Source organism: Salmo salar, chromosome ssa01 (genome assembly GCF_905237065.1).
Source record: "Salmo salar chromosome ssa01, Ssal_v3.1, whole genome shotgun sequence".
In the NCBI taxonomy this organism is placed as follows: domain Eukaryota; kingdom Metazoa; phylum Chordata; class Actinopteri; order Salmoniformes; family Salmonidae; genus Salmo; species Salmo salar.
The window spans coordinates 131,358,052-131,377,118 of NC_059442.1; the positions used below are offsets into that span (position 1 = coordinate 131,358,052).

Below are 19,067 nucleotides of genomic sequence, written 5' to 3' on the forward strand. Positions count from 1 at the left end.
AACTCAAAGTTAACTCTACATGCAAGAGGAGGACTATCCATCAGTCTGACAGTCCGCCTCTGTAACAGGGAGAAAAATAACACAGAGAACCCCCCCCAGTCAAGATTCTTTACCACTCCCTCCCACACCAAAAACAAACCGGACCAATGCTTTGTGACTGACTCATGTACTCAGCTTTACGTGCTGCTCTGAAGGAAACTGTCTGGCCTGGTAGGTAGTATTAATTCTGTTTTTATTTGAGGGCCATCCGACAATAGAAGTGTCATCAAAAGTCAAGATGTCTATCAGACATCAGTATGTGGACGGTAGGAGATGATGCTTATTCCATGGTGTCCTTTCCGAAGCCATTTCAAAGCCAGGTTTACGTTGAAGCTATGTTATTAGTTCTTATGGGTTCTACCTGACACCGCCACGTGAGCAGAGGAAGGGGACCTGTTGAAGAGACCTGCGACCTCAGGTATGCATAGATGAGCTGCAGAAAGAGCAGAGGGGTCAGACACTCCTCTACTCCATCACTATTTTGGGAATGTTGTAACAGAAGCCAGCTCACAGACAGTCCGGGAATACCAAACCTTACCCTACCCAACACCGGCAAGATGCACTGTTCTGATCTGGTACACACAGCAGGGTATGACATATTCATCATCTATGAACTCAGCTCACACACACAACTTTCCACATAAAAAAATACTATATATAATTATAAATACTGTAGTGTTTTTGCGGACTTTACTGTAGTATTCACTGTAAACTCTTTGCAGAATCTAAAGTCTACACTTAACTTTAGTCTAAATATGGCATTAAAAGAAAACTGTAGTATATACACTATAGTAATTAATGTAGTGCTTTTGTGGACTGTAGTATACTGTAGTGTTTTTGCAGACATTTCTGTAGTCTTGACTGAAGTGATTTTGTTTTATTATCTTTTACATAGAAGTGGAAGCTTTCTCCTTGAAGAAACCTACTGGAGAACTACTAAAAGAGCAAATGTTCCATAACCTGTAGGTAGGACTGGGGTCTGAACGGATAGTTCAGAGCTTCAGCTCTTCTCTATAACCTGTAGGTAGGACTGGGGTCTGAACGGATAGTTCAGAGCTTCAGCTCTTCTCTATAACCTGTAGGTAGGACTGGGGTCTGGACGGATAGTTCAGAGCTTCAGCTCTTCTCTATAACCTGTAGGTAGGACTGGGGTCTGGACGGATAGTTCAGAGCTTCAGCTCTTCTCTATAACCTGTAGGTAGGACTGGGGTCTGGACGGATAGTTCAGAGCTTCAGCTCTTCTCTATAACCTGTAGGTAGGACTGGGGTCTGAACGGATAGTTCAGAGCTTCAGCTCTTCTCTATAACCTGTAGGTAGGACTGGGGTCTGAACGGATAGTTCAGAGCTTCAGCTCTTCTCTATAACCTGTAGGTAGGACTGGGGTCTGGACGGATAGTTCAGAGCTTCAGCTCTTCTCTATAACCTGTAGGTAGGACTGGGGTCTGGACGGATAGTTCAGAGCTTCAGCTCTTCTCTATAACCTGTAGGTAGGACTGGGGTCTGGACGGATAGTTCAGAGCTTCAGCTCTTCTCTATAACCTGTAGGTAGGACTGGGGTCTGGACGGATAGTTCAGAGCTTCAGCTCTTCTCTATAACCTGTAGGTAGGACTGGGGTCTGGACGGATAGTTCAGAGCTTCAGCTCTTCTCTATAACCTGTAGGTAGGACTGGGGTCTGGACGGATAGTTCAGAGCTTCAGCTCTTCTCTATAACCTGTAGGTAGGACTGGGGTCTGGACGGATAGTTCAGAGCTTCAGCTCTTCTCTATAACCTGTAGGTAGGACTGGGGTCTGAACGGATAGTTCAGAGCTTCAGCTCTTCTCTATAACCTGTAGGTAGGACTGGGGTCTGGACGGATAGTTCAGAGCTTCAGCTCTTCTCTATAACCTGTAGGTAGGACTGGGGTCTGGACGGATAGTTCAGAGCTTCAGCTCTTCTCTATAACCTGTAGGTAGGACTGGGGTCTGGACGGATAGTTCAGAGCTTCAGCTCTTCTCTATAACCTGTAGGTAGGACTGGGGTCTGGACGGATAGTTCAGAGCTTCAGCTCTTCTCTATAACCTGTAGGTAGGACTGGGGTCTGGACGGATAGTTCAGAGCTTCAGCTCTTCTCTATAACCTGTAGGTAGGACTGGGGTCTGAACGGATAGTTCAGAGCTTCAGCTCTTCTCTATAACCTGTAGGTAGGACTGGGGTCTGGACGGATAGTTCAGAGCTTCAGCTCTTCTCTATAACCTGTAGGTAGGACTGGGGTCTGGACGGATAGTTCAGAGCTTCAGCTCTTCTCTATAACCTGTAGGTAGGACTGGGGTCTGGACGGATAGTTCAGAGCTTCAGCTCTTCTCTATAACCTGTAGGTAGGACTGGGGTCTGGACGGATAGTTCAGAGCTTCAGCTCTTCTCTATAACCTGTAGGTAGGACTGGGGTCTGGACGGATAGTTCAGAGCTTCAGCTCTTCTCTATAACCTGTAGGTAGGACTGGGGTCTGGACGGATAGTTCAGAGCTTCAGCTCTTCTCTATAACCTGTAGGTAGGACTGGGGTCTGGACGGATAGTTCAGAGCTTCAGCTCTTCTCTATAACCTGTAGGTAGGACTGGGGTCTGAACGGATAGTTCAGAGCTTCAGCTCTTCTCTATAACCTGTAGGTAGGACTGGGGTCTGGACGGATAGTTCAGAGCTTCAGCTCTTCTCTATAACCTGTAGGTAGGACTGGGGTCTGGACGGATAGTTCAGAGCTTCAGCTCTTCTCTATAACCTGTAGGTAGGACTGGGGTCTGGACGGATAGTTCAGAGCTTCAGCTCTTCTCTATAACCTGTAGGTAGGACTGGGGTCTGGACGGATAGTTCAGAGCTTCAGCTCTTCTCTATAACCTGTAGGTAGGACTGGGGTCTGGACGGATAGTTCAGAGCTTCAGCTCTTCTCTATAACCTGTAGGTAGGACTGGGGTCTGAACGGATAGTTCAGAGCTTCAGCTCTTCTCTATAACCTGTAGGGAACATAATATATGGTCTATACTTGTCATGTACTGTAGGTTTCCCACTTATTGGGTGGCACAAATTGCGATATTGGGGGAGGGGAATGGGAAGGTTATACGCAAATTAATACTGTAGTATTTATTATAGTTTACAAAAGTGTAGTGTTTTTGCGGACTATACTGTTTTTGTGGACATTACTGTACTATTTACTGCAGCGATTTTTTTTTTCTTCGGATAATACTGTAGTATTTACTATAGTATTTTACAACATTCTATATATAGTAAGTACTACACATGATCGAGGGATACTACAGTGTGTAGTATAGTATTCTATAGTCTACAACAGTTTAGTATAGAATTATGTAGTAAGTACTGTAGTATTTTTTCACGTGGGTAAGTGGACAAATATGTAAAACAAATCTGAAAACCTCCATGTAATTGGTTTCCAACTTTCCATACATGGTAATAGAGGGCATTTGGATTCAGCCAACTGGTTTTCTATGAGCAATTCAAACTGAAAGCATATCTTACAGTATTAGATAACACAAGCCTAGTGGTAGCAATTAGTGAACACATGTTTCTTCCCTGTAGAACTCTAGCACCTAAATAGTGAAGGGGTTATACTGTTAGGATGATCTGACGTTAGTGTTGTATGGTAGATTATTCCTCTTATAAACATCAAGCTCAGGACCTGTGCTGGCAGACTACAGTCATCTCATTGGAAGGCCATTGCTGTGATCTATAGATAATGAACTGAAACGTGACATACTGTATACACTCAGTGGCCAGTTTGTTAGGTACACCCATCTACACTAGTACCGGGCCAGACCCCCTTTTCTTCCATAACAGCCAAAATTTTTCGTGCCATGGAAACGTTGCTCAATTGGTATCAAGGGACCTAATGTGTGCCGGGAAAACATTCTCCACACTATTAGACCACTGCCACTAGCCTGTACAGGTGACACCAGGCAGGATGGGTCCATGGACTCATGCTGTTTACGCCAAATCCTGACTCTGCCATCAGCATGACGCAACAGGAAATGGGATTCGTCGAACCAGGCAATGTTTTCCCACTCCTCAATTGTCCAGTGTTGGTGATCGCGTGCCCACTGAAGCCGCTTCTTCTTGTTTTTAGCTGATAGGAGTGGATCCTGGCGTGGTCGTCTGCTGCAATAGCCCATCCGTGACAGGGATCGCCGAGTTGTGCGTACCGAGATGCCGTTCTGCACATCACTGATGTACTGTGCCGTTATTTGGCCCGCCTGTTCGCTTGCACGATTCTTGCCATTCTCCTTCGGGCCTCTCTCCTCAATGAGCTATTTTCGTCCACAGGACTGCCACTGTTTGGATGTTTTGTGTTTGTCGCATCATTCTCGGTAAACCCTAGACTATGACCTGTGTGAAAAGCCCAGGAGGCCAGTCGTCTGAGGTACTGGAACCGGCGCGCCTGGCACAGACGATAATACCCCACTCAAAGTCGCTTAGGTCACTAGTTTTGTCCATTCGAACGTTCAACTGAACAGTAACTGAAAACCTTGATGCCCGTCTGCCTGCTTTATATAACAAGCCACGTGACTGTGTGTATAACGTCTGGGGGAAAAAAATACCCTTTGAAGGCTCCTACAGATGTCAAATATTACATATTGTGCACTGTAGGAATAGAAAAAAGGTACATTGTCAAAACAACATTTCTAGTATTATGTCCTCATGAAAATGACTGTATACTGCATGAATTTGTCCATGGGATATGATTGAACAGTGGTGCTTACTGCTTACAGTGCTTTGTTTATAAATTGATTCATCCCTTTCTGTTGTAGCGCTACCTGAGCCGTGCTGGTGGAGGACTTGGTGACCTGCAGTTTCTACACAGCAGGGGCCAGGGGAAAGTAGAGCAGTGAAGTCAGCCCTGATATATACTGTAGAGGGCCCGGTGTGGCTGCTGGCTGCTAAAGTCTCTGTCACTATTTTTGGTATGCAGCGTAATGAGACACGGCTCTGCAAGAGATTTGGGAATAGCCAGTGTTATTCCAGTCGGCTAGGCTATCTACAGGCAGCTAGCTGAGGGGAAGGAAAAAGTCAAGCTGTAAAATGCAGCAGCTCATCACATGCAATCTCCTGGTCATTGAATCTCTAAAACAGTCAGGGGTGAAAGCAAGGCGCTACAGTCCAGTACGGCGTGCCGGCAAAATAAATAGTGGGGGTACGCCGTACCGGTAAAACCTGGGCCGATCACAATAACTAAAACAAAATATCAAGAAAACTGTAGGCTATTACACGACTTTTTATCATAACCGCATGTCAGAAAAATGTGCGAATGGACTTGAAAATGGGCAGTGGTGGAAAAAGTACTCAATTGTCATACTTGAGTAAAAGTATAGATACCTTAATAAAAAGTTACTCAAGTAAAAGTGAAAGTCACCCAGTAAAATACTACTTGAGTAAAAGTCAAAGTATTTGGTTTTAAATATACTTAAGTATCAAAAGTAAAAGTATGAATCATTTCAAATTCTTTATATTAAGCAAAGCGGACAGCACCATGTTCTTATTTCTTTTTTAAATGTACGGATAGCCAGGGGCACACTCCAACACTCAGACATTATTTACAAAAGATGCATTTCTGTTTACGGAGTCTGCCAGAACATAGGCAGTAGGGATGACCATGTGTTCTCTTGATAAGTGCATGTTCTGCTAAGCATTCAAAATGTAAGGAGTACTTTGGGTTGTCAGGGAAAATGTATGGAGTAAAAAGTACAATATGTTCATTAGTAATGTAGTGAAGTAAAAATAAGAGTTGTCAAAAATATAAATAGTAAAGTAAAGTACAGACACCCAAAAAACGACTTAAGTAAAGTAGTACTTTAAAGTATTTTTACACCACTGAAAATGGGTGGTACAGCCTACGCTCTAAAATGCGATGTGGTTCCACGAGAACTGACATTTTGCCAAGGCAGGGATGAGTGGCCGACACTGAGCCATGTGCAGACAACAGTGGACGCATTAATTCTGGCCTAATGACAATCGCCAAATGTCATGACACTTTTTGGTGTTGTGTGTAACGGGTTGTGTTCAAGACACAATAAAAAGTAATACATTTTAAAGTTAAAATTACAAATCTTTACGACTAGGCCCACAGAGATCCTCGTGAATTAATAGGGATTCTATATGTAATTCTATAATTAGGCTTATAAATTGTTTCTGGTGCAAGCATTGCACACCTGTATTTGGGAAGTTTCTCCCATTCTTCTCTGCAGATCCTCTCAATCTCTGTCAGGTTGGATGGGGAGCGTCGCTGCACAGCTATTTTCAGGTCTCTCCAGAGATGTTTGATCGAGTTCATGTCCGGGCTCTGGCCGGGCCACTCAAGGACATTCAGAGACTTGTCCCGAAGTCACTCCTGCGTTGTATTTCACTGTGTGCTAAAGGTCGTTGTCCTATTGGAAGGTGAACCTTCGCCCCAGTCTGAGGTCCTGAGCGCTCTGGAGCAGGTTTTCATCAAGGATTTCTCTGTACTTTGCTCCATTCATCTTTGCCTTGATCCTGACCCGATTGCTCAGTTTGGCCGGGCGGCCAGCTCTAGGAAGAGTCTTGGTGGTTCCAAACTTCTTCCATTTAAGAATGATGGAGGCCACTGTGTTCTTGGGGACCTTCAAAGCTCCAGACATGTTTTTTGGTACCCTTCCCCAGATCTGTGCCTCAACACAATCTTGTCTCGGAGCTCTATGGACAATTCCTTCGACCTCATGGTTTGGTTTTTGCTCTGACATGCACTGTCAATTGTGGGACCTTATAGACAGGTGTGTGCCTTTCCAAATCATGTCCAATCAATTGAATTTACCACAGGTGGACTCCAATAAAGTGATAGAAACATCTCAAGGATGGTCAGTGGAAACAGGATACACCTGAGCTTTATTCCAAGTCTCATAGCAAAGGGTCTGAATACTTATGTAAATAAGGTATCCGTTTTTATTTTTAATATATTTGCACAAAAAAAATCAAAATACCTGGTTTAGCTTTGTCATTGTGGAGTATTGTGTGTAGATTGCTGAGGATTATAATTTTTTTTAAATCCATTTTAGAATAAGGCTGTAACGTAACAGAATGTGGAAAAAGTCAAGGGGTCAGAATACTTTCCAATGGCACTGTATTTGTTTTATTTTTTTTAATTTTTTTTACGAGGTTAGAATTTTTCTTCCACTTTGACATTCGAATATTTTGTGTAGATCTTTGAAAGAAATATACAATTAAATCAATTTTAATCCCACTTTGTAACAACAAAATGTGGAAAAGGTCAAGGGGTGTGAATACTAGCTTCATTTTTTATTAATTTCCAAACATTTAAAAAAAACATAATTCCACCTTGACACTATGGGGTATTGTATGTAGGCCAGTGACAAAACATCTCAATTTAATCCATTTTAAATTCAGGCTGTAACACAACAAAACGTGGAAAAAGTCAAGTGGTGTGAATACTTTCTGAAGGCACTGTACATATATATTTATATTCTGGACTCTGACATTGCTCATTCTGATATTTCTTAATTTTTATTTTTTGGATTTGTGTATTGTTTTGTATTGTCAGGTATTACTGCACTGTTGAAGCAAGAAATATCAGCATTTCGCTGCACCTGCGGTAACATCTGCGAAATATGTGTACGCGACCAAAAAAAAAGTGATTTGAAGTTACAGACAGTCAGTAACAAACACCTTGGTAGTGCAGTAAGGGAGTGAGCCAGACAAAGATAGTCAGTAAAAGTCAGTCAGTGTATAGTACAGTAAGGGAGTGAGCCAGCCAGCCAGATAGAGAGACCATAGCGGCTACAGCAAGAATGTGCAGGAGGGTAAACAGGGATTACAGATTAATACAGAGACATAGTGCAGCTACTTTAAAATGGTGGCAGTCCTGCTCTGGTCTGTTCTGTTCTCCAACACCATTAAAAACCACTCACTCTGCACTTCTGACAGACTGGGGTCAAAGTCCACATTACTTTCCTGACTATTAGGCCTACACTCCAGCTGGATTTCACATGTCGACTAGCCTTATTCACATTTAGTAAATAAGTCTATCATAAAGTTGTTGATTGGAGCCTGCAAAAACATTTCACGGTTTCAAAGAGAAGTTTCACTGCAGTTCCAAACCACATCCACAGTTCCCAGTTCTCTTTCATTTGAACCCAGATGATGTCTGTGGAACTGTGGTTGCACCAGCATTACTTCAACTGCAGTAGAACGGAGAAGATAACAAAACATGGAAATACTGCCGTGCTCTAGAAGAACTAACCAAACAGAACACTGAACAATATCGCGTGACTGTACGGTGTAGTGCGATAGATGAAACAGACACACAGGAGGCGGGATATTGCTGCAGTGGACTGTGAATGCCTTACCATTGCATTTGACAGATCTACAGTAGTGGACTAAGTGGAGCGGAATGCAATGCTCAAATTTCAAAGGGAGTGACATTCCATGGAATGGATCAAATTCAAAACCACTGTAATATGGGCGTGGCTGGATGCTGTGCCTCTGATAAAACTGCCATAAAACACACAACAGTAATCCCCCCCCCCCCTCCCCATCAAGGAAATGTGATAATAGTGCTTGCAAATGCTAGATAATAGTAATACACGCTTACTTATATAATACACCCACTCACCACACTAAAATGTGTATGTATCAGCCCTTGCACATAAGTCATGCGAGGCACGAGACTCCTCCCTGCTGCAGATTTTCACTCAAAAACTAAATGTAGAGCAATAGCTAAGTCGGCATACTGTATCCGGGCTGAATCAGCCCCCTCCCAAAGCATGGAAACACTAGCTACAGATTAGGCCACTGTCCATCAGTAGAAGTACATGGATCACATTAGTGAAGACATGGACCGGCTTGGGCTGGAATATGCTCTTTTGTCAAACGTGGAGACAGATGATCAGATTGAGTGAGGGGTTGGAGGAAGTTGCGATGTACTCAAACTAATGCAAAAGTGAAAGAGTAAACAATTGAACAGATTTCCACTTGGATTTGGATGCGTATAAAACTAAACCATGACTTGCTACATCCCTTCATAAACCCAGAGCTGAAAGAAATATTGTGTAAAATAGCCCAGTGGCTACCGGCTGGTCTGGGGTCTCTCGAGTCAGGGCCAGGCCCTGTAAAAACAGGAAACACTTAAAATGACCTGGAGGGGCTTGTGCAGCTAAATGACCATCAGGGTAAAGAAAGACATGGGACAAACATAACCACCCTCTTCGAAGAGTAAACATTCAGCCCTTATCTCTAACAGGTCTTCCTCAGGGGAACGAGAGGGGCGGGAACAGTTGTCCTCTGAGTAGTGTTCCGAAAATCTGAGTAATGTTCCAAAATCAACTAATGAAACCTTTTCACAAAACTGTATCAATATTGTTCGGTTTGATCTAATGCAGGATAGGTGGGCCTCATTTGGAAGTTTGTACTGTATCAAGCTACACACCTGCAATATTTCTAATTTGGGATTTTCAACAAATTTGATTGTTTCATCTGCCTATGAAACTAGCACCATGATAGTCTCCCAAGCTAAACCCCAGGGTACAGACAGCGTGTAACAGTATGGTGTCAGCCCATAGGCAGGTTAAACATGTACCATCTCCTATACAATAGGCCAGTCAAACCTGTGAAAAGCATGAACTCTGCTCCCTAAATCGCTACACAATGGTCTCTGTTCATAGCCTGGCAGCAGGATAGCACACTGATAGAGAAACTACTCCCTTATGGGCACATTACATGCAAAATAGACCGTCTTTGCCATGAATTACCTTGACAGTATTTTTTTTTTAAAGGTTATTATTGTAATGTTCCTGAGCAAGTTTTCCTCCGAACACCCCTATCCCCGATGAGTCCGGTTACAGTATGGTGTACAGGGGGACTACTTTATGTAAGGGCTGTGAACCTCACCAGACCTGCCGGTCAAAAAACCCAACAGGTGAACCCCCTGTCAATACTCTCTCTGAGACATATCTCAACAAAGAAGGCTTGTTGTCAAACCGGATAGTATCACTTTAAATACTAATCCCCATGGCGAATATCAAAACGAGTTTTGAATGGAACAGATATGGACAATTGCATCATAACTGAGCAAAAGCATTTTTCTAACCAGCATGGAGAATTCAAAGAAAATAGACATGAATTAGGTGAAAATAAAATGTTCACATCAAATGTTATTCCAAAATCTGTTCTAGACTCGAGTCCACTTCCTGTTCTCTGAGGCCCCATGTCTCCAATAGAAAAAATAAACCCAGACTGCAAAGTTGTAATTCCTTCAGCTACACTCAACGTATTTGTTTAATTTTAGCCACTTTCTATTAGGAAGAAGGAAATGTCTACATCAGAAGACTGCCCCCTCAGCCGGATAGTCAGGTCACTGCTTAAAACAAACTGTTGATCCTCTTACCAATGTTGCCATAATAACAATTACGCTTAAAGCTGAATTTGCTAATTCATTCCAAAAGATTGAGTGGTGCCTGTCAACTAAATCTGTAGTGCAGAACTTATTTAGCCACAGGTCATGCAAGCACCTTGGTCCCCTAACTGTACCAACGATCCTAACTGTGCCACTCCCATTACAGTAGGCAACTGGGCCAACATCATAAACACACAGCAAATGAAGCTCACTGGGTCACACCAGCTTAGCAGCACAGCGGTCCCTGGTGATAGCAGGGCTCTTTACTGGATAGCAGATATGAAGCATGCATAGGAGGACTTACTGCAGAAACAAACTACATAAGACCTACTGAGAATTGCAGATGCAGCATTTCTGGAATCTGCTTGAGTGTCCCACTCAACAAAGAGGAGGCCATCTTGCAAAGCTCTATCCCGGAAGCAATTTCCTGAGGGCAAAAGTACACTTAGACCATAATCTGCAGCCCAAATCGTATAAATAGATTTGACCTGGGGGGGTTATGGAGATTGTGAGAGGGAAAATCTAGGTAAAAGACACCAAGACCCCAGTAAACCATGTGATTACGAGTGTATGTTAAGCTCAACATGAAAATGTAAATACTGTGAAACAAGGCATGTACTTTCTACACAATAGTCAAGTATATGGGGTGTTCTGTTCTGGATTGCCTTCCGAATACACTTTTCCATATGTAGACTTGTTCTCATTCCAATGCTCACAGTTGTGTCACTCAGCCAGCTTCTGGTATTCTCTCTATACTGTTACCGTGCCAACTATTCAAGGATTACTTCTCCACACAATAAGAGCAATGTACTGTAAAAGTATACCTGCTTCCTCTGGTATTCTCACTATCGTGCACTGTACTACCATACCGGGTCTGGTCTGAAGGACTTCCACTACGGCCTGCTGGTGAAATCATCAGCCTAGATTTACATGGAGACCACTTAGTGCAGACAGACAGCAACTGTAAAAGTCACTCTCTCTTTCTCTTCTCTGGACCCCCAAGGACAGCCAAAACCCACGAGCCATGATTTCAATGTTTGGTTTATGGAGCAAGTTTTACACCGGAGCGCAAACTTGCTACAGGCAATACGGTTTGTTTCTCAGGCTCAGCAAAGACAACTGCACAAAACAAATGGTCTGAGGAGCAGCCGATGACCCGAGTTCTGACACCACTTCAAGTGCGTCCCTTTGGGTATTGTCTGTCTACCACCACACAGATGCATGTCTGTGTAGAAAGGGTGGTAAGTATCTACAGCATTTCGATAAACAATGGAAATGTTCACTTCAAGCACTTCCTAACGCAAAGCACATGCACAATGTCCCCAAAACAATGCATCCTTTCTACTAAATAACAGCTGAAATTGCTTAAGCAATCTCAAATAGGCTCGAGCAGTATACATGACTTTGAAACTCCAAACAAAATAAGGGATTGGAGACCACAGAAAAATCTGAGTTAAACAAATAACATATGGTAGGTTTCAGACAGACTTCCACTCTCAGACATAGCAGTAGTCTCATGTTGTTTTCATGCAAAATAGTACATCTTCTCATGTACAGTATTACCTCATGGTATTAAACCTCTAAACGTGTGTTGAATGCACACCCTCACATTTAGTCAAATTAACTTTATAGCCTATTTAGACTTGCAATTGTAGCTAGGAATCCATTGTGTAGACATCATGCAAAAAAATACTCTACTGTATATTCCCATGGCATCAATTACTGCTAAATAAAGAGGGAAGAAATGATAATTTCCACATTTCCTTTTGCTTCAAGTCTCTCAGTCCATCCTCTGGCTTCCCCATCCCCGCAGTGCAGACTGAGCTTGGCCAAATTACCTTCACTGTTTTTCATCTTGTAAAGGTGACGAGTAGCCAAGGCTGGGGTACAGACAAGGGACTGTTGTTGGAAAGCATATGTATCCTGCTATGGGTTTCAGAGTAAGAACATGATGTTTTCCCTCGCATGTGATCTTGGCAAAGATGCTGGTTTTCTGAACCATTGCAGTCGGTGGGGTGAGCACAAGGTTTATTATTGTGCAGGAGTTCCCTTTCAGTTACGTCCCACAAGCCGAGGCCTAAATGTCGCTTTTGATGCATACAGTAAAAATAATCGCAGTACGAACACAAATAGCCTTTCCTGTTCAATAAATAAGCAACATTCGACTTGGAAAGCTCCCCATTTCCGGAAACACTGAATGCCTGTTGAGAAATTGTGAAAAAAAAACAGCTCTCCCTCACAGAAACACATTCATTACTTAGTTTCCTCTTCTCACTCTATGCATTATGGAGGCGCAACTACCAAAATACCAGCTGAATCAGATGGACCAGAGGAGGAATGTTCTGCGAACAACAAATTAACACAAGGTTGCCAAATCGTGACAAATAGCAGTATGACCTTGTCAGTGATCTCACTACAAGCTTTTCACCTGGACTCCTTCAGGTCACATGTCATGCCTGCAGTAATGCAAGAGGTGCTAAATCCAATAACTCCTACTCTCCTCTACTTAAGTTTCACTCTCTCCCACTACTCTACTGGCATTCCCTTTATCAGTGATCAGTGGACTGTATCATTACCTCATTCCTGGCGATAATGTAACCGCCAGCCCGAACCCAGGAACATTTGATTTATTACCACATTTTTTATTTTTTTTTCCATTGTCGCGTTCAAACAGACAGAATTAGCACCGCGCTCTAAACATCCACAGAGCCATTCTATACCATGCTCCGGGTCACAGTCAGCTCAACCCAGAATTACTGGGAGTCAAGCCTTCTGTTATTGACCAGGTTCCACTACTTTGTCTCTGCTTCTGTAAACAACTGATAACGAAACCACGTGGTGATAGTTTTAATAAACTGTCTCTGAGACCCCCCTCAGACAAGCCTCCAGGGTCTATCCCCCCACACACCCCACCAGGCAGCCCAGATTAAAGCCCTCCTACACCGGTTTACTGTCACTGTCCCCCATTAAGAGGCCTTTCAGTGAGACGACAGAGACAAGAGACAGTGTGCGTGTAGCCTGCTCTGTGCTGAGATCATTCAGACAGCCGTGTTTGGTGACTCGAGGATGCATAATCCAGCACACGCATGAATTAGACACAGTCTGGAGGCTAGAGGGGATTGGAGGGGGCGGTATGTTGAGACAAGCCTTTGTTAATCCCTCTGGACAGCCAGGGCAGGGTAATACATCAACTCCAGTGCAGAAGTATGGTAGTAGGCTAGAGTCTGTCTGGGAGGGAGAAGGGTAATGCAGGGACACGGAGTATGTTGACATGACAACAAGATGAGCATGGTCACACATGGTTGTAATAGCTTCCAGTGTTGTTTACAATTTCTCTTCTCGTGACCAGCCAGACCGGGGGTATTTTCAATAGATATACCACAATAATGACTGGATCAACCTCGAGTACACATCCCAATATCTATATTTCAAATGAGGAATATTGTGAAATGTGTAGGCGTGTGTGTGCAAAACTGTTCATGGTAACTCGGCCAGATCAGAAGGTAGCTACTGTAAACCACAGAGACCTTGGGAATAGGGATCTACAAAGACTCTAATAGCATAGTACTTCAGAGGCTTGGACTCCTCCCTGTCCCGCTGCGCCCAGCCAGTCTCATTCCCCTATGCTGCGCCGCTGCCAGATTCTATGATTGGTCACCTGCAGTTTGGCCAGGTCTCAAGCTCTCTCCTGATTGGATCTGTGGTCTAGATACTGCAGCTGTGGATTTCTGATTGGTGACTGGGAGGGAGCAGACTGGATATAACCTGGTTTCTGGGAATGTGCTTGGCCATTAGCCACAGAGACTTACTGAGACAGAGAAAAAAACAAGGCTCTCACTTTTGTTGCTATCGCCAAATGGGCTTAGACTAAAACGCTAATATTATTCAGACACATACAACAACAACAAAAAATAAAAATAATCAGCTCTTATCTTTTACTATGACCTTGTATAGCTAGACACTGTAAGACACCTGCTGCTGATAGTTTACAATGGCTGCTTCTTTTTTTTACCAGTGAAACTTGTTTTTAGACATGGCTCACTTGATATAACATTTTCCTTCATGCAACGTTAAATCTGTTTAATACCAAGCTGGGAAAGCACATTTACACCACCTGGCCCTGTCAATACAGGCCTGCTAGATGATCCAGTTCCAATTTGGGTTGTGAAGGCGCTTGCATTCCGTAAAACAGCATCAGGTCAACGGAACAGTGTCTAACCTATATGAGCCAATTGCAACACTAACCAGTAAGATACAGCTGCAGCAACAGAGGCTAACCTGTAACAGAGAGTTGCATACATACTAGATGACTAGACTCAATGAAGGTGTCAGGTAAGGATAGGTCTATAGGGGATTACTGTCTAGTCTGAAAAATATGCACTTGGGCTACAAGAAACAGGGGGGGGGGGAGGTGCAGAGGGAAGGATAGCTGAGACTAGGATGTATGAACTATAATGACATAGCTGGGAGTGCTGGGCAAGACATTTCACTAATAATCACTGTAGACACAACTCCACTCCATTCCTGAACATTCTCAGCGGAGTTCCCTGTTGTAAGAGTGATTGACTTGAATGCCTATTGCAAATAGATCATTGCAGATTAAGAAAATCCTGAGAGACACATTTAGCATTGATTTGACAGTTAACATTACCGTAGTCCTTGGATAAAATAGCCTATTACATTAAAAGGACTATTTGGCAAATGGCTGACTACATAAAACGATTTATATACTGGCATTCCAGGTCTCCTTGTTTTGTAAAAGAATGAAGGTCTGGCTCTGGAATGAATTCCACCGCAATCTCAGGCTACCACACAGCCCTAAAATAGAATCAGGAGGATATTTTCTTTCTATTGCCCTTGATTAGCTTGGTATGGCTGAGGGAAGAATGATCGTGGTCTGCGGCGCTAGCTGATCCACAGTAATCCCACTACTCTGACATATGAGGAGGGTTTTCTCAGATTGTATGAGAGGGAAAGTCTAGCCTCATAATGGCACATGGTTCTGGTATTGACATCTAAACGCCACATGGAATATGTACGGGCCGATAGCAGCATGTTAAATTCATAAGACGGGATCAATTGGATGCTAAACCAGAATTCAACTAAAATATAATATATCCGTTAATAAAGAAGGCAAGTCTACGGCTGGTTCTGATGGGTTTTTTTTCTTCCTGAGTGAGCAGTTTTGAACGTTTGTTTTGAATGTATTCAGTCCAAGACTCTACCATGACCACCAATGAGCGATGTGTTTCTTGTGAGGATGAGAGTAGAGAACTGGGTCACAGTTTAGGTCATTTACAATCTACTAACACTAAGGCAACCAGTGGAAAGAGTGAACTGTAGCCAATCTTGAGGACAGAAGAGGAATTTTTAATAGCAAAAAAAGAGTGAGAAGTGATTATGTGGGTGTGAAGTAGATGGTTACAGAGATACAGACAGACTGTTCCTAAGCAACCTAATGTGAAAAACACCCACGGGTTGCAACTCCCACTGTTAAACTACATTCATCAGCAATGGTTATGTTTCACCACAAAAGCATCAGATCCACGACTCCATTATCTGTGGCATTAATATTTGCATTTAGCCTCACACTTTTATAATTACAAGCTAATAGAGGTATCTAGGTTAATACATCTCCCATCAGATTTGCATTATGCAAGAAAATATACCTTCCATGTATGTCCTATGATTTAAGGCGCACGACTAGTGCTAAACAGAGTACTTTTCCCACAGATAATCCCACCCTGAAACACTTTTTGGGCCTCTTGGCAACTCTTAGTATTCCAATGACACAGGAGGAATCATCAACTCCTACATATTTCAGTGAAGGTATTCTGCATCTAAATTCTCTGCCTGTCAATAACATAGGAACGGTTCTGAAATGTAAATTGATTTATGAAAACCCAAACTTGAGTGTTCTACTCCCTGACTTTTGGACTTCTCCCCAGCTTCCTGATTAGGTACGTACTCCTCCGAGATGACGGATGTAGCCAATTTAAAGTGTCTAAATCGCCCCCCTTCATGGCCACACTCTGGCACTAATGCTGTCTGATACAGGTCACCGTGACGACCGATGAGTCATACTCAGTGGAAGCTACTCACTTCCTGTAGGATCTTTAGAATACTCCCTGCCTGGAAAACTCACACCCAAATGATTCAGTCACAGCTATGGAGAAACTACCTATGGAGGCTGTTATTGAAATAGCTTTACGGCTGAGGGCTTCATTGCTATGACAGTCACAGAGCCATACGGATGAATGGATGAATGAAAACATTCTGTCAGGCAATAACATACCACCACCCCCCAACCCCACTGACAAGTGATACATGTTCTTACGTCGCTCTTCCTAAACTTTGCTTTAAGGCTCTTCATGTTAAGCCTGGTCCATACAGTCTTCCCACTTATCCAGGAGAGCCTCTGAAACAACAACAACAAAATGCATAGTTACACATCTTAAACTTTTAATAAGCCTAACTGCTGAAAAAAATAACTCTAAATAGTATATAAAGTGCAACAGGGCGAGGCATTAATAAAATGTGAAAACGTAATGTAATTTACATGATAACTTATTTGAGAGTTAGCCCTTACTAGCATTAATATTATGTAACTGTGTAATATTAACAATTTGCAATAGAAACGTGTCTTGCCCTCTGCTCATTATTCTAAAGGCGCCATAGCCTATCCAGCACTAATGAATGAAAACAAACTCATGGGACTGAAGCTTTTGGCTGCTACAAAGTATCAAGCGAGCGCTCGAGTCCCACCGCACGTTGGACGTGATTTTGGGCTGTCTACAGTAGCCTGGAGCAATAGATTACTGAATATAATGGCTACATTAGTGCACAATGTTCCACAGCAAGGTTTTAGATTTTTTATTTTTTTTTATCCGATACATTTGTATCATTCAACCAAACTTGCTCGTTAGCGAAAGATACGAACAGAGCTAGCGAGCTAACAATTCAGTCAAGCATCAACTTTGTAAATATGAACACTGGACACTTACCCTATAAAAGTTGGACTCACAGAGGAATAGCCTGCTCTTGATAGACTACAAAACCTGTTCAATGCAGAGTTGACTAAATTGTCAGTCGGTAGGAATCTATTCAAATAGCATCGACACATAGAAAAGGAGTGGCTAATATGAACAAATAGACCACCAAGATAGGCTGTGCTGGCTAGGTTCAGGCAGAATACATTAAAAGTTGGGCTATTCAAGTCCCTGTCGCTTGACCGGGAGCTCTCTGATTGTTCAACGGGTTGAAAAGGTGACGTCATTCTTCCCTCGTGACCAAACTCTTCTGCATATTCCCATTCATGAATAAACATTTCGTACAATGAATGTGCAATTCAATTATAGTCTTGCTTTTATTGCAATTACAGGAGTAAAAACTGTTTACAACACCGACATCGGGGCGATCACACGTCTCTACTACTGTAGACAAGAAAAGCGTCTACACAAAATCACACTACATTTCTGCAGATTAGTGATGGGCATTCCGGCTCTTTTCAGTGAGCCGGCTCGTTCGGCTCAGCTCACCAAAAAGAGCCGGCTCTTTTGGCTCCCAAACGGCTCTTTAAAAAAATATGTTTTGTATTTTTTCAAGTCAAACAGTTTGCGATAGTTTGACTATGATTGGTGTTAAAACAATTCTAATGAAAGTATTAAATGAAATCATACTCTACCTTAACCACAATTTATTTAAAAATGCATTGGTTTGTTATGAAAAAGAATGCTATTAAACATTTGCATTTAAAGTATAACTTTTTAATGTATTTAAACAAAGTGCATACAAATCTAACCATTCAAAACGAATACAATCTGAACAGCATAATATAATATTGCACCATATCAAAGATAAATAAATAACAATTTGCAAAACTGCAGCATCCCACAAATTGAAATAAATGTAAAAAAGAAGGACGCTATTACACAATTTGTTTATATACATTAAAAAAAGTTATACTTTAAATGCACATAAACAAATTGCATATAAATGTAACAATTCAAAACTAATACAATCTGAACAACATAATAATAGAATATTGCTCCATATCAAAGAAAAATAAATAACAATGTGCAAAACTGCAGCATCCCACTTAAAACATTAAACTGGTCCCTCTTTTCTCTCTCTTCTTTATTGCCATGTTATAACCATCAGCACACAGCAATGCTGACCATATTTTGCATTCAGATTTGCATTCAGAAATGCAAGCCGCCTCACTTTCGAGGGGCTGATGCGGTTTCTTCTCTCAGTAATTATTTGTCCCGTTATTGAGAAGACCCTCTCAGAGGGAACGGATGTGGCCACTATGCAGAGTCTCCCTCTCATGACTTTAGTAAGCCGTGGGTAGACAGAGGCCTTGTTCTTCCACCAGCTCAGAGGATCTGCAGATCTTTGGAGGCGGGGCTCCTGCAAATAGGATCTGACCTCCATTATGGCATCTGCTGAGGGATTCCTTCGTGCTGCATTCCCAGTTGCTCTCTCGTCAAACAGCATCCAAACAGCAGATGTTTGTGGCACTACTGCTGGTGCTTCTGCTCCATCTGCTCCCTCTTCTTCCTGTTGCCCTGGTGCCTGAGCCAGATGACTGCTGGAGCTGTCCCCCCCTGCTGCTGAG

The 19,067-nt window shown here is 42.6% G+C and overlaps 1 protein-coding gene across 3 annotated transcripts in view; it reads right to left on the minus strand.

Moving 5' to 3' along the window:
* The window catches only part of rai14 (retinoic acid induced 14), a 44,801-nt gene extending 27,072 nt beyond the window's left edge, over positions 1–17,729 (minus strand). For 2 of the 3 annotated variants that reach the window (XM_045689221.1, XM_045689204.1), the window contains exon 1: positions 10,779–10,859. In XM_045689221.1, the coding sequence (XP_045545177.1) occupies positions 10,779–10,844 (66 nt within the window). In that variant the 5' untranslated portion in view covers positions 10,845–10,859. Of the gene's footprint in view, positions 1–10,778; positions 10,860–16,784; positions 16,866–17,451 lie in introns of those variants that run through there. The other variant, XM_014129288.2, reaches the window with a different exon arrangement.
* Positions 17,730–19,067: the final 1,338 nt, after the last annotated feature.